Genomic DNA, 26,577 nt, shown 5'->3' on the forward strand with positions numbered 1-26,577 from the left:
GAAAACACTTTGAACTGATTCCAAAGAAACTCTCATTTATACATTCCTCCATCTATTCAAAACATACCTATTAAGTGCCCATTGTGTAAAAGTCTCCATGCTTTGGGTGATATAAAGATGAAGGCTATATGGATACAAGCCTTAAGTACTACCCAACTGGCTGGTGACATTAGACATGATTCTCTGCATCTTACTCTAGTATCACAAGATGAACTAAGTGCTTCTAGTGTGTGTGTGTATAGATAAGATACCTACTTGATGATTGGGATATTGTAAATAGTGTAGTAAGGCCATTTTTGCTATTCTGCTATCTCTCCTTTGGTGCTGCCAAACCGAACCACTTTGTATTTCTCCCAACATTCCAGTCTCTCTATCCAGAATCAAAGACATTAACAACTTTAGAAAACTTTCTTACCTTACTTTCAGGATGAGGAAACAGATCCAGATTAGGCTTCACACGACATGCCTGAGGACAGAGGTAGTTTAGTGCCAGAACTGAAAAAAACCCCATTCTTCTGGAAAAACAAACCAACCAACCACTAAGTTTTATGCCATCCAGCACTGTTTAAAAGGCCTCCCAACATCTGGAGCTCCACTTAGATCATTACTGCTCCCATAAAGTCTTCCTTGACCTTTCCCAAGTAGTGAGCCTCCTGTCAAGAGTGTTCTGCTCATTGTGAGTACATCGAACAGAAATATTCGTTTATTTTTACCAGGACTTTGTTCCCTAACTATTGTATCTGGAAAGTTTTTTTGTTTTTTGTTTTTTTGTCTTTTTTAGAGCCGATCCCTCGGCATATGGAGGTTCCCAGGCTAGGGGTCTAATCGGAGCTGTAGCCCCAGGCCTACGCCAGAGCCACAGCTACATGGGATCCGAGCCACGTCTGCAACCTACACCACGGCAACAGTGGATCCTTAACCCACTGAGCAAGGCCAGGGATCGAACCTGCAACCTCATGGTTCCTACTCAGATTCGTTAACCACTGAGCCACTACGGGAACTCCTATCTGGAAAGTTTAAGACCAAAGGACAGAGGAACTTGAAGTCCTGGTCCCTGGGCTCTCTCTGTAAACAAGGACAAGATGTAGAAAATCATGGCTACTACATTTCACTTTTTCATAGGATACCAGCATCTTTCCTGTTATACAAACTCTGGTATTGTAATTGCAATATTGTGGTGTTGCAAATTATTATTGTGCATTAAGATCATGTACATCTTTATTGCAAAATCCGAATGAATACTTTCCTGTTTTCAACGTTCCCTGTAACTTTCCTTTCATATATCCAGTTATTCATCAAATATTTAATGAGACCAGATACTACACCCTAGGCTGGGAACGCAATGGTGAGGAAAACACACATGGTTCCATCATCAGATGACAGGATCAAGCACATGAGACAGAACACCAATCAACCAACCACAACACAATGTAGTAAATCCTACATTAGAGGAATCACAAGCCACATGGTCTGGTCTAGAGGGTTAAAACCAAGTCTGATTGAACAAAAGAGATGTTAAAGTGAAATCTGAAGGTTAAAGGCAATGAAAAGCCATGAAAAGGTTGTAAAGAGGGGAAGGACAGGAAAAAGATAATTTTGGCTGCAATTTAAGAAAAACATTTCTATCATGTCTGTTATTTTTAACTATATGTCTTAAATGATTTTCATTGTTGCCTTATTCTAAATCCTGTAAGGAGATAAATTAAAAGAAAAATCTATATTTGAGAGAAAACAAATTATACATCACAGGTAAATTATATAAAACATAAGCTATTCTTGCAAAGCAATTTCTTGATTCCTGATTAACATCACAAAATAAATAAGGCTTAATAGACTAACAGGTAATTGTATCTTCCCTTTATTTGAAACCAGTCCGTTCTAAATTATTCATGCTAACTGAAGAACATATATATACATAACCTTAAATGATCAATAACCTGGATAATTTCTATTTGACTTAGGAATGTGCTTTTCAATTTTTATTTAAAGGTGAGTGTCCCTGAAATTTGGGAATTTAAAGGCACACCACAGAAAAAGGCCAATCAATAAGCTTATTTTTGTGACCCATCCCATACTGGGAACTGAGAGCATATTCCAGGCTGATCTCAAGACTTAGTAGAGGGTGATTTATACCTTCTTAAGAACATTTTTCATATTTTTTTATTTTTTTGTACAAGAAGAATGAAAAGCTTTATTTTTCTGATTATAAAAACACTTTCGCATGGAAAGCAACCAGTAGAAGTATCTTCTTTCACATCTTCCTTGAGGTCACCTTAAAAAATTGAGTTTAGAGAGCTTCTCAGAGATAGAAAGTACATTTTTAAAAATGCTAATAAAAAGAACCATATAGTAACAAGACATTAACAAAGCAGTGTCATATAAGTACTATTATTTATGTTTGCAATATGTATAATTTCAGTAATGACTATTTTCTAAAATAAACAGCAATCCCAGCAAGCAACCATTGGAGAATAAAACAGGGATGTTACAGAACTTAAATTTCTGTTTTTTTTTTTTTTTTTTTTTTTTGCCATTTCTTGGGCTGCTCCCGCGGCATATGGAGGTTCCCAGGCTAGGGGTCGAATTGGAGCTGTAGCCACCGGCCTACGCCAGAGCCACAGCAACGCAGGATCTGAGCTGCGTCTGCAACCTACACCACAGCTCACGGCAACACCAGATCCTTAACCCACTGAGCGAGGCCAGGGACCAAACCCGAAACCTCATGGTTCCTAGTTGGATTCATTAACCACTGAGCCACGGCAGGAACTCCCAGATCTAAAATTTTTTGATAGAGGTCACTGATTAAAGATTTACTTTTGTACTGTGTAAAATAAATCAAGGAATGAAAAGTGCTTTTACAACTAATTAAAACCTAGCAAATATGCAGACAATATTTTTACTTGATACTTAATACTTTAAAATATTATATAGACATAAAGGCAGAATCTTGTTATTCTGAAAATTAAAGGATCAGTCAAGACAAACTCCTTTTTACCTGCTCGAGTTTATATAAATAAAAAGTATTTGCATATTAGCAATTACCTCAAGCTACGCATTATTTTCAAGTAAAAGTTAGAAATTACAGAATTTATACTTCTTTAGAGGTGGAAAGGGCTAACAGAATTGGATCTTAACACCAAAACTTCTAAGTATTTTCTGATATTGTCAGCTAAAGCTGAATAATTCATCAAATAGTGACTTAATCATTTGAGAAAATGATGGGTAGGCCCTATACCATTTGTACCTAATAACGTTATTTAGGTATATATTTATCAATGTTAATCAGGACTCTATAATGTGTGTTGTGTGAGGAATCTATAACATGATGATGCATGGATAATACAATACCTCAGTTTTCAACTCTTGAAAATAAAAGAACCAAAGCCCCAAACATTCTGATTTTGTTGTTTAAAAAATTTTTTTCATTTTAATGATCTGAGTTAGTAACAAACAAATATACAAAATTGTCTTTCACATTTCCATACATTGTATTATGGACCACTTAAAACTCTGGATTACAAATGCAGGTTTCTTTGTATCCTTAACTTCAATTATTGTCACTTATAAATAATGGTGATTTGCAAAAACATGCATTTGTGAACACAGACGCCAAAGTTGGACGTTAAAGTTAGTGTACAACCAATAGTGTACATTGTTCATTTGTGCAGTTACGTGTCAAGTGTAATTGACACAGTGAGAAGTTATCCTGGGATATTTCGCTCAAAAGTATTTTTGAGAGACAGATGGAACTACAGTTTAAAACAAAAATGGTATTCTACAGATACAATAAAATTCACAACGTGCACATCTGAAGCAACTTCTGGGATCCAAAGCTTATTCAATAACCCTGTTGCCATATTAGTTTTATGGGTATATCTCCAAAGACAAAGGTTGGAAAATAGCTGCTTTAACAAAAATAAAGGTATATATGAAAAGGGAAGTGAGACTTTGAAAACTGTAATAATGTAGGAGTCATCAATTTTCACTAAGTTTTAGAAACTAAAAGAAATTTAGAAATGTAAATTAAAGGTAATCTGAATATTTTTAAGCCATTTTAAATTTAGATTTTTCCATCTCGATGTTTTCTATTTGATACGTAATAGAAAAATGGGCAGTTTCTACTGCTGACATAATTCATAAATCATTATTAATTTATGACTTCATTAGAAGATCAATTTAGTAGGAACTGGGTCATCCTGAAAATGCGAAAAAGGAGGCCCCTTCTCCAACCAACTAGCAGTAAACACCAGACAAAATGATTTTTTTTTTTTTTTTGTAAATTACTTCCATATTTCTGTAGGTAGGAAAATCCAATCTTTCTTAAAAATGTCTTCCTGGGTTACAGCAACATGTGCTTTATCTATTGAACTCTATCTAAAACCTAAGGTTATTTCTATATTATAAATTTCAGACTCCCTGGCAAGGAATGTGAAGGAATACCTAACCAGCTAGGTTATTTATTCAACGTCATACAAAGAAAGGACTCATGTATGGATATCGTAATAACAGTCCCACTTTGCTAAGGCCTGAGCTTGATGTTTTTGCCTACGCTATAGGGATCCAGTGAGAGAAGATGGTGCAAAGGAACTGGGTCTCCTTCAGGCAGTATCATACCCTTGGCTTCTGATTTAATGAAGATGCTTGTTTTACTAATATGAATACAACCACAAACAGTTGGAGGGCAACTGCAGTTGAAAAGGAAATGGGTTATTTTCTATAGGAAACAAGATTAACTTTAAGGAAATGTGGCTAGTGATTTCAAACATGTACTTCAAGAGTCACCTAAATGCAGGATGGCTTTTAGAAATGTTTAAATCATCAATGAGTCAGCGAAATAAGCTGGGGGAGGTAACATAAAGACAAATTCTCACAACACTACATTAGGAGATGTAGTTATCTATTCTGCACTTTGGAAATGAAAGAAACCAATTCTGTCCAGAGTCAACAACAGGAAGAAATATGGCTGCATCCTCCTCTTTTCCACTCAGCAAAATTAATTTTATCATGCTCTCACTGCTGACATTCTCTCACTTGAATTTGGCAAATGAATCTAATAGGTCATTTTTGTTTTCAAATAAGCTGCCTAAACAGATTTTTAAAAAAAACTTTCAGAAATGGTATATTTAATCATTGAGAGAAATTTCTATTTACTATCTTGTCTAATGGCAGGTACAAGCATTGCTGGATTAAGGATTATTGCTTTTAATGAGACAATCATCAGAAATAAATAGGTAAGCTTAACTCAAGTACTCATTTTTCATCCAATGCTACAATGTTTCATTCTTAAATCAAGTCACATGTTACCTTTAATTCTTTGCCAGTTTACTGAGGTTTTAAGTGTAAGAACTTGGCCTCTTTACTCAAAATCAAGACAATAGCAATAACCACATAAGCACATCTTATTTGGGCACTGAGCAGTAACACTGCTTTTTTTTTTTTTTTGATAGGACTTAAGGCACTAAATGGTGGTAAAATAAACAAAAGTATGATGATTAACAGCTTCTTCAGAATCCTAAAAAAGGAGATCGTTTAGAAGGACACTAGTAAATCTTTTTCTCAAACAAATAAGGCATCCTGTTGGCAAACACAAATAAAACACAAAGTCATGTTGAACCTAATACATTCACTGTCTCAGCTAAACTACTTGAAGAAACACTAGCTAACAAAATAAAGAGAGCCACGATAGCATGTATAAAGGTCGGAAAGGCACCAAAAGGAGAGCTCTACCACTTCCAGTTCTAAGAGTTGGGTAAGCTGTGTTTAACACTGCATGTCATCTAATTATAAATTTGAACCTTCAAAATGTAGAATGCTAATTTTTATTTTGACAAATCAGCTAACCAAGTGCTAGTTTACTAAGAAATTTATTTTCAGTAATTAGGAAAATCACTGCAGTGTGTAACACAACCCCATTTATAAAGCTTAACTAATTCTAGTACTGAATGCATATTCTGGATAACACTGAAGCAAATCTGTATAAACAAAAATGGTTACCTTGCGATAGAATTCACAATAAAAATTCAATATGTAACTAAATAGGATTTACTGAAAACAACGAAAAGTGTACTACAGATACATCAAACATAGTTATAATCACAACATTTTCCTTGTGAAAAATACAACTATTAGTGAAATAAAATGTACAGTTGAAGAATTTTCCAAAGGAAAAACAGTATAAAGGAAAATACTTTTCTTTGAGATAGGGAAAATAGTATGTCACTGTTTTTTCATCACCATATAATTTGACACAAAAAGGAGTCATAGAATTGCACCAATTCCACATCCAGTTTCCTGAACATGTTAAGAGTAAAAGGAGTTCATAAAGCAGAATGCAGTTTCTGAATTTTACATTTTAAACTGATGATATTCTCCTACAGAATGTCACATCACACCAGATCTGTTTACATAATGTACAATACTTCCCATTTTGTGGCCAGACATCAATATTAACATATGCTTTCTGCCACTTCTCTTTCATTCTGGTGTTTAGTCAGAGGCAGGAAAAAATAATCAAGTTACTTAAGTGTTATCTCTCTAGCAATAAAGAAAAATTATATTTAGTGCATGCTTCATCATTTGTCAAAAAACATCTCTGAAAATAAAACTCAGTTACCCAATGGTTTACAAAATAGAAAAATCATTCATTAGGATACAAATGGGGTAGGATTTAGGTCCATTTCCAAAGGACTGACTTCCTTGGCAGCACCACTGTCCTTTAGCGAGAGGCCGTGATGCAAGTTCATGATCAAAGCAGGCGTGCCTACGTGAGACCACTGCTTGACATTCGATTATCTGAGGCCCTAGACACCATCTGACCACCTGCCTCTGCCATTTCATTAGTGCTAGAAAAGAGAACGGAATTTTTGTGGAAATGTTAGGAACATTTCTGCTGAACATGATTTAGAAGTTCTCCAAATTTTTCAAATAGGTCTTCCACCCATTTTACATTTTTCATACAAAGTTGAACAATTTCTTCCTGTCCTAAATCTTCGTTTTTTTTCTGCACAGAAGAAATCTAAAATAAAAAGAAATGCCAAATTAGCTTCTACCTGTCACTTTATAAGCTCTCTATGAGGGCTGTTTCTAGACCCTGAATGAAAAAAGAATTTGTACATTCATCTACCAAATACTGGTTTTTCAAAAATTTCATCCACAGAGAATGATTCTTTCATACACATTCAGGTGGCCTAACACTATCATTACTGGCTCCACAGGAGCAGGGAGAAAGGCTAGGAAAAGTGGTTCAAACTTTCTCTATTCCTTCCAATTGTGTTAAAAGCTGAATGACAAATGTTGGGGTCAATCCCACATTTCAGAGCATTCTAACAATAGCCAACATACCATCTTTACTTTCTCCTTGGCCAGACAGAGGTTAGATTTGTGCACATCTTTCCAGACCAGACCAGACCATTATCAAATGAATCATGTATAGCCTTGAGCCAACTTAACCCTTTAAACTAAAAAATCGATAATGCTTATCGAAAAAGGTTACTGTCTACAAGCATTTAAACTCTGAGGAAATTAATTCTTATATCCTATCTATCAAGTTGTATTAAAGTCATATATAATTTCTGAGCAACTTAAATTACCATACTGAAAAGTTGCAATTAAATTTTAACTATCATTTCTTCCTGCCAAGGCACAAAACCCCCATTTCTCTGCAACTGATAGGGATAAGGCCATTCTAGTGATAAGTAGAATAATAGCAAGATATTCAAAGCAGTGATTAAAGTGAATTAATTAAAGCAGGATCATGATACAGTATGAAAGAAGAAAATGCAATGAAGTGCCATTTATTATGGCACTGTAAAGCAAGTATGACAGCTTAAAAACACTATCACTCAACAGCTCCTATAAGAGGTGGAAGATACAAGGATACACTGAACAGCACAGGGAATATAGCTAATATTTTGTAATAGTTGTAAGAGGAGTATAACTTCTAAAAATTGAATATAAAAAAGCTAACTACAGTCTTCTTAAAGCTCAAGTAACATACATTTCTTTCTTAAGTAAATGAAAAAAATAATTACCTCATCTTTACATATCAGATAAACATGGTATTTATAATGATGGAGTGAATGATACAAAGAATATAACTGTATTTTCTCTGGATCAACAGCAAACTCCTGAAAAAGAAGAGTTTATAGATATTTTTATTTAATAGAGCATCTCAACTAAGAACACTTTTATGAAAATACTTGACCAAAAGTCTCAATGAAAATCTTTTTTACATTTATTTTTCTTGTTGTTTTTATAGCTAACATGGAAATTCAATTAAGCTTTGAATGCTGTCTTGTATCCAATGACCTTGCTCAATTCACAGTAGTTTATCTGCAGACTTCTTTGGGTTTTCAATGTACACAATCACATCAACAGATAATGACTATTATTTATTTACCTATTTAGGCCATGCCTATGGCATAAAGAAGTTTCCAGGCTAGGCGATGAACCCATAGCAGTGACCCAAGCCACAGCAGTGACAATGCTGGATCCTTAACCTGCTAAGCTACCAGGGAACTCCTCAATGGAAATCTTAAACATGACTTAATCTTTTTATTTTCCTCAATATAAATATACATTATAGAAAAATTTAAACAGCAAACATATGACTTATAAAAAGTAAAAGAATTCTACAATATCTTGATTCAGAGGTTAACTGCATGTCACATATTTTTCCATGTTTCCTCCAATGTATATAACATATATTAATAACACTAGCATTGTAATGGGAAGGCAATCATACTATACATACTGCTGTGCAATTTTATTTTTCATAACTTTTTTTTTTTTTTTTCGTCTTTTTGTCTTTTTGTTGTTGTTGTTGTTGTTGCTATTTCTTGGGCCGCTCCCGCGGCATATGGAGGTTCCCAGGCTAGGGGTTGAATCGGAGCCACAGCCACCAGCCTACACTAGAGCCACAGCAACACGGGATCCGAGCCGCGTCTGCAGCCTACACCACAGCTCACGGCAACGCCGGATCGTTAACCCACTGAGCAAGGGGCAGGGACCGAACCCACAACCTCATGGTTCCTAGTCGGATTCGTTAACCACTGCGCCATGACGGGAACTCCCTTCATAACTTTTTTTAATGCAAGTAAAACTTGGGTATCTTTCTATTTATTAAATATCCCCCCTCCCTGGGAGTTCCCATCGTGGCACAGTGGATAACGAAACTGACTAGGAACCATGAGGTTGCGGGTTTGATCCCTGGCCTTGCTCAGTGGGTTAAGGACCTGGCGTTGCCATAAGCTGTGGTGTAGGTCGCAGACGAGGCTTGGGTTCTGTGTTGCTGTGGCTGTGGTGTAGGATGGCTGCTACAGCTCCGATTAGACCCCTAGCCTGGGAACCTCCATATGCCACGGGAGCCGCCCTAGAAAAGGCAAAAAAAAAAAAAAAAAAAAATCCCCCTCCCATATAAATTACATGAGGGCAGGGATTTGAACCATTTTTCACCATTATTTTCCTAGTACTTAGAACCACATTTCGTATACTATAGGTACTCAAAATTTCTCACTGAAAGAATGAATAAATGTATTTTTTCTTTTTACAAAGCACATAGTATTACACTATCTGGGTGGCTCTTTATTTAGTTTCACATTGGTGATACATAACTGAAATTGTTCTTACAAACAAGTCTACAATGAGCAAAGGCACACAGTTTTATGCATCTGTGAATGTTTCTACAAAACACATTTTTTTTTTTTTTTTTTTTTTTTTTTACTTTTTAGGGCTGCACCTGCAGCATATGGAAGTTCCCAGGCTATGGGTCAAATCAGAGCTACAGTTGCTAGCCTACGCCACAGCCACAGCAACACGGTATCCTAACCACATCTGAGACCTACACCACAGCTCATGTTGACACCAGATCCTTAACCCACTGAGTGAGGTCAGGGATTGAATCTGCATCCTCGTGAATCCTAGTCGGATTTGTTAACCGCTGAGCGACGAAGGGAACTCCCCAAAACACATTTTTGATGTGGAATTGATATGTTGCTAAACTGTTCTGAAAAGGCAATAATTTAGACGACATTTGCAAAACACAAATTCCAAATTTAATAATTTTACAGATTGAAATTTTGAATCTTATGGAACGTGTGCATGCCCACTTACCTGTGTGCATTTTTATCCAATGACACACAAAAAATATTAAAAATATAAACACAAGCATGGGATAATTCCTTGCTTACTATTTATCTTATTTAGAAAATTTGTGAACACTCACCATATGCCTGATATTGTGCTGGGCAATGTAGAAAAACAAAGAATAAGGCTGAGGCCCTGTTCCTTAGGCTAGAGCTGCTCATTCTTACCTGAAGACACTTCACATTTAACAATACAACAAAACATTTGTTTATTTTGATGTTTTAAGTAGGAATTATATTAACAATTAGAAAATGTATAATTATATCAATCAATATATACTTACTTGTGCAGATTTAGTGCTTGTTTTAGAAGTCCTTAGAGTTTTTTTATTATAAGTTTTGCCATTCATTTTGATTTTAGAAATAGCAGATCCTCCACTTTTTGCTTTAGAATCTCGAGTTATTATTGTTAGTTCAGGAAAACTTTCCAAAGCATTCTTTAAAATAAAGCAAAAATAATTGACATCAGAAGAAAAGTGATCTTAACTACTTCCAGTTATTCAAAATTTATTTTTAAAAAATACAGAGGAGTTCCCACTATGGCACAGTGGGTTAAGAATACAGCTGTAGTGGCTTGGGTTGCTGCAGAGGTAGGGGTTCGATCCCTATCCAGGGGATCTGTTGTTGCCACAGATGCAGCATAGGTTGCAGCTGTCACTCAGATTCAATCCCTGGCCTGGGAACTTCCATATGTTGTGGGTGTGGCCATAAAAAAAGAAATATATTCATACATGTACATATATACACAAAAGATATGTGAGAAATACTGATGGGGTGTGGTAAATATATACAGTCTATATACATTTTATACACAAACACATGTGGGGTGTTAAACATGGCCACAAATTCTCTGGAGCTCTTCCCATCAAGATGTGGAGTCTATTTCCCCATTCCTTGGATCTGAGTGGAGCTTATGACTTGTTTTAAGCACAGCATGTGACATACTGTAGGGACTCCAGAATGAGACAGGGAGTTCCTTTTAGTGATGCCTCTCTGGCTCGAGGCCAGGTAAAGAAAGACATATGTAAGCTTCAACTGTTTTATAAACAGTTACAACTTTCAAGGCTACTCCTCTCCAAACTCTGTATAGGTTCCCAAGCACCTGGTATTATGACCCCTCCAGCAGTGAACTTTTAAACAAATAATTTTCTTAACGTTTAGGAGTAAACTGCTTCATTTAATAGAAACAATAGAATTTTGGGCATTTCCTACCAGAATGAGTTTCTAGCTTCATTCTCTTTCTTAGATTATTTGTGCTTTTATTATATACCTTGGTGCTTTCCATGTAAAACATACCCAGAATTAGTATTTACAACAAATGGAATTTAAAGACAAAAAAATGGACTTTTAAATTTACAAACAATGGAATAGAGATGAAAGCAGAAAGTTTAATGATTTTTCTAATAACCACAAGATGTTCAAGAAGATTGGAAGTACATGGATTCTAGAGGAAAACAGAACATCATTAACTTCAAAAGGCTTTAGGATTCCTAAAATTACCAAGATTAACATGGGAAATGGTGCTAATTATTTCTAAAAAATATAAAAAATTTTATAATCTACTGTTTATACTATTTTACCTTAATCATTCTAACTTGTAATATTGTGTGCGAATTTGGGCTTTGAAATGCAAACTACTATAAATGAAAATAATCTATCACTGCTGGATATCACCATTATATTTATGGTTATATTAAACAACTATAATTTCAAAATTATAAATTTTTTTCTGTAAAAATGAATAGGAAAACTAATTTTTCGGTTGTTTGCCATAAACTATTTTATAAAACTTAAATATCTACTAAGTCTATTAAATTCCAAGTGGTGAGTATATTTTAACACAAGTTGTTAGAGAACTGGTTTGACACTTCTAAAACAGTTAGCCAAAATTGGTCATTTTTCAGATTTAGTAAATATTCAGAAAACGTAATCTAACAACATTCCCTTGTTTGCAGAAAACATGGTATTATTTCCCAAAGGAGTATTCCATCTGACAACAACAGTTAAACAGAAAATACTAGACTAGCAGTAAATAGAACAAAATTCTTAGCAATGGGTGTCTTATTAGCATCTGACTTTTTTTTCCACTTCCTCAGTGAAGAGTACAAGACTATAAGAGTTGAGCATTATTGAACTTCTTTAATCTCAGAGCCTTAATTTTCACCTAGCTAAAATGAAATCAATTTTCACTTTTATGTGGAGTTCAGATAAAATACAGATGTGAAAAAACTATAAACACTCAAAGGAGTCAAAAACTTATGTTCACACAAAAACCTTCAAATAGATTTGAATAGTAGTTTTGATTAATGCCAGGATTAGGAAACAACCAAGATTTCTCTCAGCAGGTGAATGGATAAACTCTGGTGCATTCAGACAATGGAATAGTATTCAGTGCTAAAAAGATATAAGCTATTAAGCCATGAAAAGACATGGTGGAAACTTAAATACATTATTAGTAAGTGAAAGAAACCAATCTGAAAAGGCTTCATACTGTATGGTTTCAACTGTATGGCAGTGTGTTGGACAAAGCAGAATCATGGAGATAGTATAAAGATCAGTGGTTGTCAGAGGTTAGGGGAGAGAAAGAGATGAACAGACAGAGCATGGAGGATGTTTAGGGCAGTGAAACTACTCAGTTTGATACTACGATAGTGGATGAGCCTAAATCATTGGAAGCTAGAAGAGTGAACTGAAATGTACACTATAGACTCTGGGTCATAATACTATGTCCATGTAGGTTCATCAGTTGTGACAAATGTGCCACTCTGGTGGGAGATGTTGGTAATACGGAGGTTATTCATGTGTGGGGATGGTGGTACATGGGAACTCTCTTTTGCTGTGAACCAAAAACTGTTCCAAAAAAATAAAGTCTACTAAAAAAAAAAAGTTACGCAACTGCATTAAAAAACTAAATTCAAGGGAGATATAACCAAATGATCCTAGATGTTATATGTTAGACTTTGAATAAGAAAAGCTGGAAAAATTTTGACTACTAAGTAGCTTCTTTGATAAATTTTCTGAGTTTAGATGAGCTTTTTGTTGTTCTCTATTTCTGGTAATACCAAAACCGATTTATAGTGCTAAGATATAGTAACATTTTTATATCTCCTACCATTGTGTGAGGATCAGTTTTTCCTCAGATACTGGGCAAATCTGGCAAGTAAAGGGAATTTTGCTAACTGCTAAGGCCAATTCTTATTCTAGATAAAATTTTGAAAATTTGAAAAACAAGAAAAACAAGATTATAATATAGTAGTTTAAAGTACTGGAGCTCTCTTGTGGAGTAGGTTATTAATCTGGCATTGTCATTGCACAGCTTGGGTTGTTGCTGTGGCATGGGTAAACCTCCACATGCTGTGGGTGTGGCCAAATAAACGAAGTACTTTTGAAAACATCTGGAAGGTATTGTATAGAAGGAATAGAGGAATATAAGAATCTGAAAAGTAAATGTAAGCAGAGAAAAACAAATGATTAATACTAACAATGTGCTTAAAAAATAAAAAGACAAATTTAGGACTCATAATGCATAAAAATCAAATTTTTGTTGGGTGAAAAATTTAATCAAACTGAGAAAATGACTTTCGTAAACTTTCCTTCCTATTATATTTAAGACTATGATTGCCAGTGAGTCTGCGAATAAATCATCTGAAGGAAATACCTTGAATGACTGATCCAAATGAAGATTCAAAAGAAGTCTCTTTCGGTTATCATTCAGCATGCTATCTATTTTTTTCATATGAGGCAAAAGTAGCTCATCTAAAAGAAGATACAAATTTACAGTGACAGGATAAACTATCAACAGAAAACATTAATAGATTAAGACATTAAATTATATAAAGTATTAACCGTAAAATAGTGGACATGAAGCTTTTTGAACAAAAGCTAGCTTGAAAAACAGGTTTACAATAGCCAAGTGAGAAGGGAGCAGTGTAGTATGATAGAATCAGAAGTCCTGGGTTTAACTCCATCTATGCCACCAGAACTGACTGCCCAGTGGGCCAACTGTCTACTTTCTTTTGACCTCATTAATCGTGCAAACAGTAATAGTATTACAAAATATAAATTTAACATTAAACTTTTAAAATAAGATACTATAGCTTGGGGCAAAGAAAAAGTAGGGCAAGAAAAATAGTCAAAATTCAGCTTTAAAAACACAAAGAAAGGAGTTCCCGTCGTGGTGCAGTGGTTAACGAATCCGACTAGGAACCAAGAGGTTGCGTGTTCGGTCCCTGCCCTTGCTCAATGGGTTAACGATCCGGCGTTGCTGTGAGCTGTGGTGTAGGTTGCAGACGCGGCTCGGATCCCGAGTTGCTGTGGCTCTGGCGTAGGCCGGTGGCTACAGCTCCGATTTGACCCCTAGCCTGGGAACCTCCATATGCCGCGGGAGCGGCCCAAGAAATAGCAAAAAGACAAAAAAAACAAAACAAAAAACAAACAAACAAACAAAAAAACCCCCCACAAATAAAGACTCAAAATAGTTATCTTAGAAAAGGGGAGAGGGAGTTCCTGTTGTGACTCAGTGGTAACGAATCCAACTAGTATCCAGGAGGACCCTGGATTTGATACTGAGCCCTGCTTGGTGGGTGAAAGATTCGGAGTTGCCACGAGCTGCGTGGTAGGTTGCAGATGTGGCTCAGATCTGGCCTTGCTGTGGCTGTGGTGTAGGCCGGCAGCTGCAGCCCTGATTTGACCCCTAACCTGGGAACTTACATATGCTGCAGGTGAGGCCCTTAAAAAAAAAAGAAAAAGAAAAAGAAAAAAAAGGGAGAGAGTACAAGTATAACAAAGATTCCCATCCAAAGGTTTCACTTTCTTTTTCACTGCTCTGATGTGAGCCACAGGGAAGTCCTCTTTTTCACCCCTCTGAAACTTTAAGCTCTTTTAAAACATTTTTCAGAGCATACGTTTTACTTTTGGTGCTATACTAAATATTTTAGGTTATTGGGCTATTTCTTTTCTTTTTTTCGTCTTTTCTAGGGCCACTTCCGCGGCATGTGGAGGTTCCCAGGCTAGGGGTCTAATTGGAGCTGTAGCCGCCAGCCTATGCCAGAGCCACAGCCAACGCCAGATTGGAGCCGCGTCTGCAACCTACACCACAGCTCACGGCAACGCCGGATCCTCAACCCACTGAGCAAGGCCAGGGACCAAACCCGCAACCTCGTGGTTCCTAGTCGGATTCGCTAACCACTGCGCCACGATGGGAACTCCAATTAGGATATTTCTTAATTTATCAGCATAACAACATTTTAAATACTAATTATCTTTAACGGTCTTTCTGAAAATGCATATATAACCCTTAGATCTGGTTACTAACTTCACAGCTAAATAAAATGACTTTATATTTGGAGAATAAATGCAAGCAGAGACCAGCAAAAGAACACTTCCTCTAAGTTCTCAGGGAGAAATGCTTTCTAAGGTCTCTACAACATACTTGACAGTTTTCTTTTATCTTTCTAGCAGTGATTAAATCTATTCAAATACTATAAGAATTTATATGTCACAAAAACAAGTTTTAAATATTTGTGGATTTAAAAAAATATAACCATTAAAATCTTCTCTACTCATTTTTTTTTTTTTTTTTTTTTTTGTCTTTTTGCTATTTCTTGGGCCGCTCCCGCGGCATATGGAGGTTCCCAGGCTAGGGGTCGAATCGGAGCTGTGGCAACCGGCCTACACCAGAGCCACAGCAACTCGGGATCTGAGCCGCGTCTGCAACCTACACCACAGCTCACGGCAATGCCGGATCGTTAACCCATTGAGCAAGGGCAGGGACCGAGCCGCAACCTCTTGGTTCCTAGTCAGATTCATTAACCACTGCGCCATGACGGGAACTCCTTCTCTACTCATTTTAAATGAAGAAAAATATAAAAAACAAGCATAAGCAATAGAAAAAATCATTTAAAATACAACCACCCAGAAATAAGCACTACTTAGAAATGTGTATTTTATATGATGGAAGGGATTTTGACCGAGAGAGAACGTTTAATGGCAAAAATGCTGATTTGGGGAATTAAGGTTGGGTTTTAATTGTGGCTTTTCTACCACTAACTTGTTTGGTAACTTTAAGAAATACATCTAGTCTCTTTGAAATTTAGCCTACAAAGTAAATGTTTTAGATTAGGTAATCTCTAACATCTTTTCTAGCTCTACAGTGGTTGATGTATGAATTACTGTCTCTGACTATATGGTCAAAAAAGCAAGACTAGAAATCAGAAGACCTTGGATTTTAATCCTTTCTCTGCTACTTGTAAGTTGTGGGCTCTTAAGCAAGTCACTTAACCTTTTTGAGTGTCATTGTTCTTATCCAAAAAAAAAAAAAAAAAGTCTGTCTAAATTGTTCTGGGATTAGTAGAGAATAATGTACATCAAAATATGTGGAAATAATAAAACAATACATATTATTAGGCACTTCTGTTGAAGTACATTGTTACTATCTTTGTTATTGTCTTTTTGATCTTATACTTGTTCAATTCGTTTAGTTGTTGTTTTGTTTCTTTTGTGTTTTTGCCTTTTCTAGGGTTGCTCCCGAGACATATGGAGATTCCCAGACTAGGGGTCTAATCGGAGTTGTGGCACCTGGCCTACGCCAGAGCCACAGCAACGTGGGATCTGAGCTGCATCTGCAACCTACACCACAGCTCACAGCAATGCCAGATCCTTGACCCACTGAGCAAGGCCAGGGGTCGAACCTGCAACCTTATGGTTCCTAGTCGGTTCAATTCGTTTTGATACAAGGGTAATGGAAACTGGCTCATTAATACTTTCACTCTCTCCTTTAGCTGCCCTGATTAATTAATTCTCTAGTAGCTGAAGGGTAAACATTAGTGAGCTACCTTAGAAATACAAATTACCAGTTTATTCCATGTCCATTTCACTATTTTACTATAATAAAAAAATTGCTAAAGGGAGAGTAAAAAGGAATAATTTAACAAATATAATGTAAGGCATTTACTGTTTTACCACTATTCGATAAGAAAATAATTACTCTGTGATATATTTTTTATTGGACACAAACATACAATTTTAATCTTTATACCACTATTATCTGGTCATCTTTCCAATACTAGAAATCATTAACATATTGACATCTAGCCCCTCCATGTAACAGACACTTAGTGAAATATTATGAGGATGATATAACAATCTAGAATTGAAAGAAACTACTGCACTGTTACATATTCTTCATGAGTAGAAATCAATACAAAATATATTAATACAAAGTTGTTCAAATATTCAAACAATTCACCACATTTTATAGAATCAATATATAAACAGTTTATTAACTGACAACATATAGGTGTCTATTATTAAAACCACATATTAAACATGCAACTAGCAGAGAAGAATAAAAAAGATCCAGGAGGTACTACCAAGAATACTACTTAGCAGACTGTACCATTGCTCTTCTCTAAGGCTTGCATTGTGTCAGGATCCAAAGCAATGCTAACAAGCAATTCCATGTAACTCTTAAAGGTTTCCTTCATGGCTCTTGTGTTCAAAAAACGAGTGACAAAGGGAGCTGGAGGATTAAATTCTGGGAGGGAGAAAAGATGACATATAACAAGTGTTGGTGAGGATTAGAAGAAACTTGAAGCCTATGCATTGCTAGTGGGAACATAAAACAGAACAACCACTGTGGAAAACTGTTTGGCAGTTCCTCAAAAAAGTTAAACACATAATTATATGACTCAGCAATTCTACTCTTAGGTATATAAAGAACTGAAAACAGGGGGATACAAACATATATTTGTATGCCAATGTTCACTGCATCATTATTTACAATAGCCAACATGTGGAAGCAATCCAAGTGTCCATCAATAGATACAAAGATAAAGAAAGAAAATACAGTGGATAAACTATTCAGCCATAAAAACTAATAAAGTTCTAATAGAGTCTCTATAACGTGGATGAACCTTTAAAACATTATGTTAAGTGAAATAAGCCAAAACACTTAACATGAGATATTTAGAGTAGGCAAACTCATGGAGACAGAAAGTAGACCAGAGATTATCAGTCACTGGGGGAGGGATGAATGAGGAGTTATTCTGCAATGGTTAGAAGGTTTCTGTTTGGGGTGATGAAAAAGTTTTGGAAATAAAGAGCTGTGATAGTTGTGCAACAGTGTGAATATAATTAATGCTACTGAATCATACACTTTAAAATGGTTAAAAGTGGACGATTTTATGTTACATACATTTCATCATTTTTAAAACTGGAAAAAGTCAAATAGAATATGTACATCAATGAGCTAATAACAAATATTTTCATATGACCAATAAGCAATGTTATAAAATCATTTATGGATGAAAGATACTTCAAAGGGTAAAACAAACCAGTAGATTTTAATGTAACAAGCACAAAATGTTGAAGAAGCCACCATTTGTTAAGTATATCAAATAAAAATTTCTTTCAATATTAAGAAAAATATCCATAATTATCTGAAAACGTTAATTAAAAATACTCCTCCCTTTCCCAACTACATATCTAATGTGAGGATGGGTTTTCTTCATTTATGTTAACCAAAATAATAGTAACAAATCGAATATAGAAGCAAATATGAAAGTGCTATTCTTCTAACTAAAATAGTTAGTTTAGGAAAATACAGTTGTGTTTAAAGAAGTTTCAAAACAAATAGTTTGAAAACCAACAGCTTATAAATTTATTATTGACATCTACCTTCTAAAATGCCTGCCTAAGTGTTAGTGACACCTAGTGGTAACTCAAATTACCAATAAAAAAATTTTCACCCTGATTGTCATTTGAGAAGCTGTATAAATAACTGAGTGCAAATTCAGAACCCAAACTTCTTTATTCTAAACAGTAGGCAAGAATGCTAACTGTAAAATTACATGCACCATTCACACATACATGAATTTTTTATAAATTCTTTTTTTCCTCCCTCTTTTTTTGGTTGCCCCACGGCATATGGATTTCTTGGGCCAGGGATCAGATCCAAGCCGCAGTAGTGACCTATGCCACAGCTGGAGCAACGCCAGATCCTTAACCCACTGTGCCAGACTGGGGATCGAACCTGTGTCCCAGCACTCTAGAGGCACCACTGATACCATTGAGCCACAGTGGGAACTCCTTCTTTATAAATAGTACATTTAAAGTAAACTTTGGTATTGAAGAAGAATTTTTATTAGGATTCTATTTCTTTTTTTGTCTTTTTAGGGCCACACCCCGTGGCATATGGAGGTTCCCAGGCTAGGGGTCTAATCAGAGCTGTTGCTGCCAGCCTATACCACAGCTCACAGCCACGCCAGATCCGAGCTGTGTCTGCGACCTACACCACAGCTCACAGCAATGCTGGATCCTTAACCCGCTGAACGAGCCCAGGGATTGAACCTGCAACCTCATGGTTCCAAGTTGGATTCGTTTCTGCTGGTGCCATGATGGGAACTCCAGGATTCTATTTCTGTTCAAGTAATCTCTAAGATCAGCTCCCAAGAAATAATACTTGTCATTGTCAGAAACCATCCTGGTCATCAATCTAAACAGTACCCCCGACATCCAATTCATCATTCATGTTCTGCCAAGATTACATCCTGAGTTCCTCAAACCTGTCTGTCCCCTCTCCTCCATCCCTGCTGCCACAATTTAGGTGCAAACTTTCAATTTATATCTGAACTATCATGTTTCATCATTCAAATTCAGATTTTACCATGTTGCTCCCTTATTTAAATTAAGGACCCCCCCCCTTGCTTACAGGATTCCCAAGCTTTTTAGCTTTCTCATGGCATACATAGTCTTCCATCATTCTTTCATCATTTCCTGACCATCTTCAAATGTATGCTCTAAAAGAAGGGGCAGCAAACTTTTTCTATAAAAGGGCTAGATGGTAAATATTTGGGGCTTTAATGGTCATATGCTCTCTGTAGTAACCATTCAAATCTGTCCTGTAGTGGGAAAGTAACTGTATAAAAATATGTAAGTGAATTGGTATTTCAGTAAAACTTTATTTACAAGAATAGGCTGCAGATCAGATCTCACCCTCTAGCTGTAGTTCGCCAGCCTCTGCTCTAGACTAGTGAATTGCTGGAAATTTCTTGCATATATTACACAACAAGTTTGATGGCTGATGAAATGTTTACTGGTATATTCCTGTGTTTTATAACTATCTCAGGTTTAATTCCTAATGAAGTAAATTTAAACGTATGTAGCTTACATAAAGGCTCTTTAATGTCTTCAACAGTCTTTAAGAGTATAGAAGGGTTCTGAGGTCAAAAAGTGTGATGATTGCTCTCCATTCCCATTTCCTCACATTATAAAAGAGAAGTGTTTTACCTAGCTTAGTCATGTGCAATTATATGCCTAAGCTGAATTTAATTCGGTAGCTAAATTCCCTGAAAAATACATATATTTTGAATTGTCAGTATCCACTGCTCCTCTCCATTCATGAGGATAACCTAAGCGTATCGAAGTATTCATTTCATGGAGAACTCACCCTCATCATCACTACTACTAGAGTGGATCTCAGGAGATGAGTCAGATTGGGATGATGAAAATTCTTCTTTCCATTTCTTCCTTTTCTTTGGTGGTGGCTCAGCCTTTACTTTTAGCTGCTTAACTTTGGGTTTTATGGAAGGGGCTTTTGTCGTCGTAGTTTTTGGTGTTGGAGGATCAGAAGTTTTACTGCTACTACTTGGCTTTGTCTGAACAGTTCTGCAATGTTGCAAACAGACTTCATTAACACACTGAAATCTAGTCAAATTAAAATAAATTAGATAAAAAACTTGAAAAACACTGGTGAAGAAAAGTTTACTTAATTACCCCGCCAATATAAAGTCCAAGTCTTACACATAACAACGGTGATTTCCCCCAAAATTATCTTTAAATATACTCTTTAACCACTGACATTCAATATTCAGTTAAGGGACTATTAATTCACTTCCTAATTCTCTTTCCACTCCTTCCCTCCTTTTATGATCTCATTTTCCTGACTATGAGGCTGTACAACAGATGATCAATGGACTTCGAGAAGTAATGCATGATAAACCCTTGATACATCTAGCTCTGACCATCAGAAATTCTCAGGCTCTGATGGTGCCAGGTTTTGATGTGGAATCTCAACTGCATCTGTTCTAGAGCCTCTCAAGAAGGTCTGCTGTACACTAGTTCTGCAGATTTAAGTGAGTGGACAAAATTCCATCATAAAAATAAGGTGGGCCTCATTCAGTAAGTTGGAATCTTAATTAAACTAGATCTTCTCAGCACTAGATTGAGAATATCTAGGTTCCATCCCTTTTCCCAGAAAGAGCAAAAGGAATGTGGCTAAGTCATCTGTCTTCCAAATTCATGCTCCAAACAACCCAGAGTCACATTAATATATGATGACAATTCCACTGTACTTGTACAGGTCTTATAGTTTTTCCCTAAATTTTATTTCATTTTGAATTTGATATTTCTTTATTATTTTTACTTTATGGATAAAAAAGGATCTTTAGAAAGGTTATCTTAATCTAGGTCACAAAAAGATGGATTCAAACCTCTTGACTCTAAATCCAATTTTTTCACTATACTAGGGGGACACCAAAAAGATTCAGGGAAGAAAAAGGTACCCATCTCACCATAAGAGCCATGGGCTTTATAGTTCTTGCCTCATTACTTCAAAAGGAGTCATTTATTACATCAGGCACTGAATTCAGACTTGTATATAATAGAAAAAAAAATCAGTCTCTTTAATTGATGTAGTTTTTTGTACAAGACATCACCAATAATAAGCTCTCCAATAATTACAACAAATATATTACATAAGATAATAAATACCTGAGAGTTTGTGAAGGCTTATTTCTTGGTTTTTTGGAACACACTCTGACATACTCTTTTTTGTTTGTGTTTTCAATGAACTTCACGTATATCCTTTTATATTTATTCTTTGCATCTCCAAAATATCCAAGGTACTAAGCAAAGAAACACCGAGTTACACAATTATACATTTTATACATAAAACATTACTTTGTTGGCTTGCTAATTCTATCACGTAGTCATCCTTCAAGATTTTCAAAATGCAGCTCTGGCTAGGCTAATTGCACTCTCAGTAAAAATGATCCCAGCCGCCAGGGATCAGATCAGAGCCACAGTCTCGACCTAAGCCAAAGCTGCGCAATGCCAGATCTATAACCCACTGTGCCGGGCTGGGAATTGAACTTGCGTCCCAGTGCTCCTTAGATGCTGCCAATCCTGTTGTGCCACAGCAGGAGCTCCCCAACCTCATTCTTAACTGCAAGTCCATACACAGGTGCTATCTCATTTGGCTAATCATCAGATGCTTACTTACTCAATGCAATTAAACAACGACCTAAGTAGAAAAGAACAATTCTGTAAGTCTTCTTGACAAATCAGGATATTGACTGGCAAAATAATCAATATAAGAACCTCTAAGTCCATGTGAATTCTTCATAGACTAAAACTAATTCCTTCCCTTTATTAAAAAAGAAAGGTTTGGGAGTTCCCTTCATGGCTCAGCAGTTAATGAACCCAACTAGGATCCATGAGGAAGTGGGTTCGATCCCTGGCCTCACTCAGTGGGTTAAGGATCTGGTGTTGCCATGAGCTGGGGTGTAGGTCGCAGCCTTGGCTGGGATCCCGCATTGCTGTGGCTGTGGCATAGGATGGCAGCTATAGCTCTGTTCCAACCCCTACCCTGGGAACTTCTATATGCAGAAGGTGCGGCCCTAAAAAGCGCAAAAACAAAAACAAAAAAACCAAAAAAGTTAAGCAATTTAAGAAGACATTGATTTTATTTTAAAATCAGAGTATTATATACTCGGTAGTTCAAATTTTATGCTAATTTACAGCAGAAACTCTCAATATAAAATACGTTTAAATTTACATCATTCGATATTTTACCCAGGATCACTGTGAAAAAATAGGAAGGTTAATGTAAACAAGCATTTTACTTACACTGTTGGTAGCAGCAAATTCTCTTTGCCCATCTCGAATTTCAGGAACAAATTTCTGTAATAAAGCTTTTTGTACTTTCCAAATAGCTGGGGGTTCTTTTCCTGTTTTCAAAGCTTCCTGTAATAAGAATTGATCACATTTGTAAAAACTAGCAACATATTCTAGATTTAGAGAATCTAAGGAATCTTAAAGACCTATCTAGCTTAACTGTTTATCTTTTACCTAGTTGAACTTTTGCAATAATTCTTATAAGCTCTGCTTAAATTCTCTCAGTCTCTGCTTAAATTCCTCCAGAAGTGGAGAGTACAAACCCATTAGCTTTGTATAGCAGGAAAGTTTTCCTCTAATGGTACTGTCATACATTATTTATGCAATTTTTTAATAGTATGTATACAGTCAAAACAACCAGAAACAAATATGCCTAAATATTAATAGTTAATTGTGAATAGAAGGAATATATATAATTTAAATGTTATGTTCTTTATTGCATTTTTAATACCATTCTTCTCCACTCTGATTAAAAAATAAAATCAAAAGCAAGCAAACAAAACCCCATAAGTTTTCTTAAGCACAGCTAAAAATTTCTTAGATGAAATTGTAAAATTCTAAGCATGGTTTACAATTTGAAATTATGAAAAAAGTCTAATTCTACTTTTACATTATATTATTGTTATTTTCTTTAAAATTTTAAATTAGATAAATAACCATTTTTCTCCAAATCCCTACTAACACAATGACTTGGGAACTTTGAAAAAAATTATATTTTGAAACTGCTCTAAATAATAGTACCTAATGCAATATATTGGCCAGAAATACAGAAAACTCAGACATGAGTTAAAATTATTTTAGGTTATTTTCTTTTTCAAAATATCTGACTTCTACTAGTTTGATTTTATTTAACAATTAGAATGATAAAAATATAATCTTTTGTAATTCAAGCTAGATGCATGCTATTAAAAGTCATCATAAAGGTTATATCATAAGGCATGCCCACTAAACTATGACCTTTATAACTGTGAATATTAACATCACCTTAAAAGTCTCTATGTCTTCTATCTTTACCACAAATTCATCGCGCTCTCTGTATTGGCCTTCTCCTCCACTTTCTGTATTCTCTTCATCTGTAAAACCTTCTATGGCTACAGTGTCTTGTCCTTTTGCATACTGATCTGAAGGAAGACCATCAAGTTCGATGGGATTTGGGGGTTCTGCAGAGTTTATATTTTCCAGGCTATTTACTGTAGATGAAGTAGAGTAGAGAGATTCTTGCTTAGCTGCACCCACAGTGGTGGAGGAAGTAGTAGCAGTACCGGTAGTGTTGGCAGCTGGGCTAGTAGTTGCCACCTGCAGGGCTTCTGAAACTAGATCAAGCAAATGCAAATCAATAATACAGACTATTAAACATTTACTTGCTGTGAGTAAAGTCTGCATTGTTTAAAAGAAAGATGATTATTTTTGCCATCAAATTGTTTGAAACAATGAAATTAAAGAGTAGTTGTTAATTTCCAAGAACCAAAGTGGTGACAGTTACATCTGGATGACAGAACTTCCATCGACCTAAAGTCACCCCCTAGTTCCACTTAGATAGTATAAAATATTTTTAAAAGAATAAGTGATGCAAGATAAGGAAGGGTCAGTGGACTGAAGCTGTGAAGAATTCCTAGAAGAGAAGCTGCTTGCAAATGGAAAACAAAAACAACACCTGCAAAATAATTTGAAACAGTTCTAGAAGCTACAGAAATTAAAAAGATTATAAAGTAGTAATACGAAAAAACTGTATGCTGGGGTTCCCACTGTGGCTCAGCAGAAACAAATCTGACTAGCATCAAAGAGGACGCAGGTTCAATCCCTGGTCTTGCTCAGTGGGTTAAGTATCCAGTGTTGCCACAAGCTGTGGTGTATGTGGCATTGCTGTGGCTATGGCACAGACCTGTGGCTACAGCTCTGATTTGACTAGCCTGGAAACCTCCATATGCCACAGGTGAGCCATAAAAAGAAAAAAGAAAGAAAAAAAACTATGCTAACAAATAAGATGAAATGGACAAATTCCTAGAAAGACACAAACTACCAAAAAAAAAAAAAAAAACCTCAAGGAAAAAATCTAACATCTGAACAGACCAATAGCAAGAGAATAAAATAAATTTAAAAAATCCTACAAAGATAAGCACAGGCCCAAGTGGGTACACAGGTAGGTTCTATCAATAATTAAATAAGAATTAATACCAATCCATCATAAACTCCAAAAAATAAGAGGAACCACTTCCCAAGTTGAGGCTAATATTATTCCAACACCTAAGCCAGACAAAAACATCGTGAAAACACTACAGACAAGTATCCTTTATGAATATAAACACAAAAATCTTCAGCAAAACATGATCAAATATACCAAGATATAAAAAGAATTATATAGCATGACCACATGGATTTTATCCTAGGGATGCTTGTTTAACTCAACAGCTAAAAATCAATCACCATATTAATATGATAAAGAGCAAAACCATACGATCATCTTAATAGGTACAGAAAAAGTGTTTGGCAAAATTCAGTATCATGAATTTAAAACTTTCAAGATAAAAACACTCAATAACCTAAAAATAGAAGGGAACTTCTTCAACCTGATAAAGGGAATCTATAAAAACCCCATAGTTAACATCATAGTTAATAGTAAAAAATGAGATGCTTCCCCTTAAGAAGGATGTCTGAAGAAATTAAATTCTCTATTTGCATATGAAATGTCCTTGTCTACAGAAAACCCCAGGGAACCCACTAAATATTAGAACTAATAAATAAATTCAGCAAGTTTTCAGGATACAAGGTCAATATATTAAAAACCAACTGTATTTGTACATACTTGAAGCATAAAAAATGAGTTTAGGAACAAAATTCCATTTATAATATCATTAAAAAGAAGAAACTATTTAGGAATAAATTTAACAAAAGAAGTGCAAAGCTTAAACTCTGAAACCTATAAATATTTTTGAAAAAATTAAAGGTCTAAATAAGTGGAACAACATCCAATGGTCATGGATCAAAAGACTCAATGTTGTAAAGATGGCAATACTTCCCCAATTGATTAAAGGAATCAGCACAATCCCTATAAAAATCCTAGCTGCATTTTTTTTTCCAGAATTTGACAAACTATTCCTAAAATCGATGGAAATATAAGAGAATCCGAATAGCCAAAATAATCCTGAAAACAAAGAACAAAGTTGGAAGACTCAAATTTTAGAAATTTCAAAACTTTACCACAAAGCTTTAGTAATAATTAAGACAGTGTGATGGTGGCATAAGGTTAGATGTACAGACCAAAAAAGTAGATTGAAAGTCTGGAAATAAACTCTATCTTTATGATCAACTGATTTTCAACAATGGTGCCCAAAAAAATTAATAGGGGAAGAATGAAACGATTTTTTAACAAATGGTTTTGGGACAAGTGGATAGGAGAGCTGCACACAAAAGAATCAAGTTGGATGCCTACCTCACAACATATATAAAATTTAACTAAAAGTGGATCAGTTTTTTTTTTTTT

General features: G+C 35.5%; 1 protein-coding gene across 9 annotated transcripts in view; it reads right to left on the reverse strand.

Moving 5' to 3' along the window:
- Nucleotides 1-3,399: 3,399 nt before the first annotated feature.
- The window catches only part of QSER1 (glutamine and serine rich 1), an 88,109-nt gene continuing 64,931 nt past the window's right edge, over nt 3,400-26,577 (reverse strand). For all 9 annotated transcript variants that reach the window (XM_085011476.1, XM_085011475.1, XM_085011480.1 and 6 more), the window contains 9 exons: nt 24,081-24,409; nt 23,049-23,165; nt 21,912-22,045; nt 20,590-20,807; nt 17,539-17,676; nt 13,801-13,898; nt 10,427-10,579; nt 8,031-8,126; nt 3,400-7,015 (listed from right to left, as the gene is read on the reverse strand). In XM_085011476.1, coding sequence (XP_084867602.1) covers nt 6,875-7,015; nt 8,031-8,126; nt 10,427-10,579; nt 13,801-13,898; nt 17,539-17,676; nt 20,590-20,807; nt 21,912-22,045; nt 23,049-23,165; nt 24,081-24,409 — 1,424 coding nt within the window. In that variant the 3' untranslated portion in view covers nt 3,400-6,874. The remainder of the gene's footprint in view (nt 7,016-8,030; nt 8,127-10,426; nt 10,580-13,800; nt 13,899-17,538; nt 17,677-20,589; nt 20,808-21,911; nt 22,046-23,048; nt 23,166-24,080; nt 24,410-26,577) is intronic.

Source organism: Sus scrofa, chromosome 2 (assembly GCF_054392235.1).
Source record: "Sus scrofa isolate SSC_HxYL_T2T_F1_AM1 chromosome 2, Sscrofa_HxYL_maternal_Yorkshire_Landrace_v2.0, whole genome shotgun sequence".
Taxonomy (NCBI): domain Eukaryota; kingdom Metazoa; phylum Chordata; class Mammalia; order Artiodactyla; family Suidae; genus Sus; species Sus scrofa.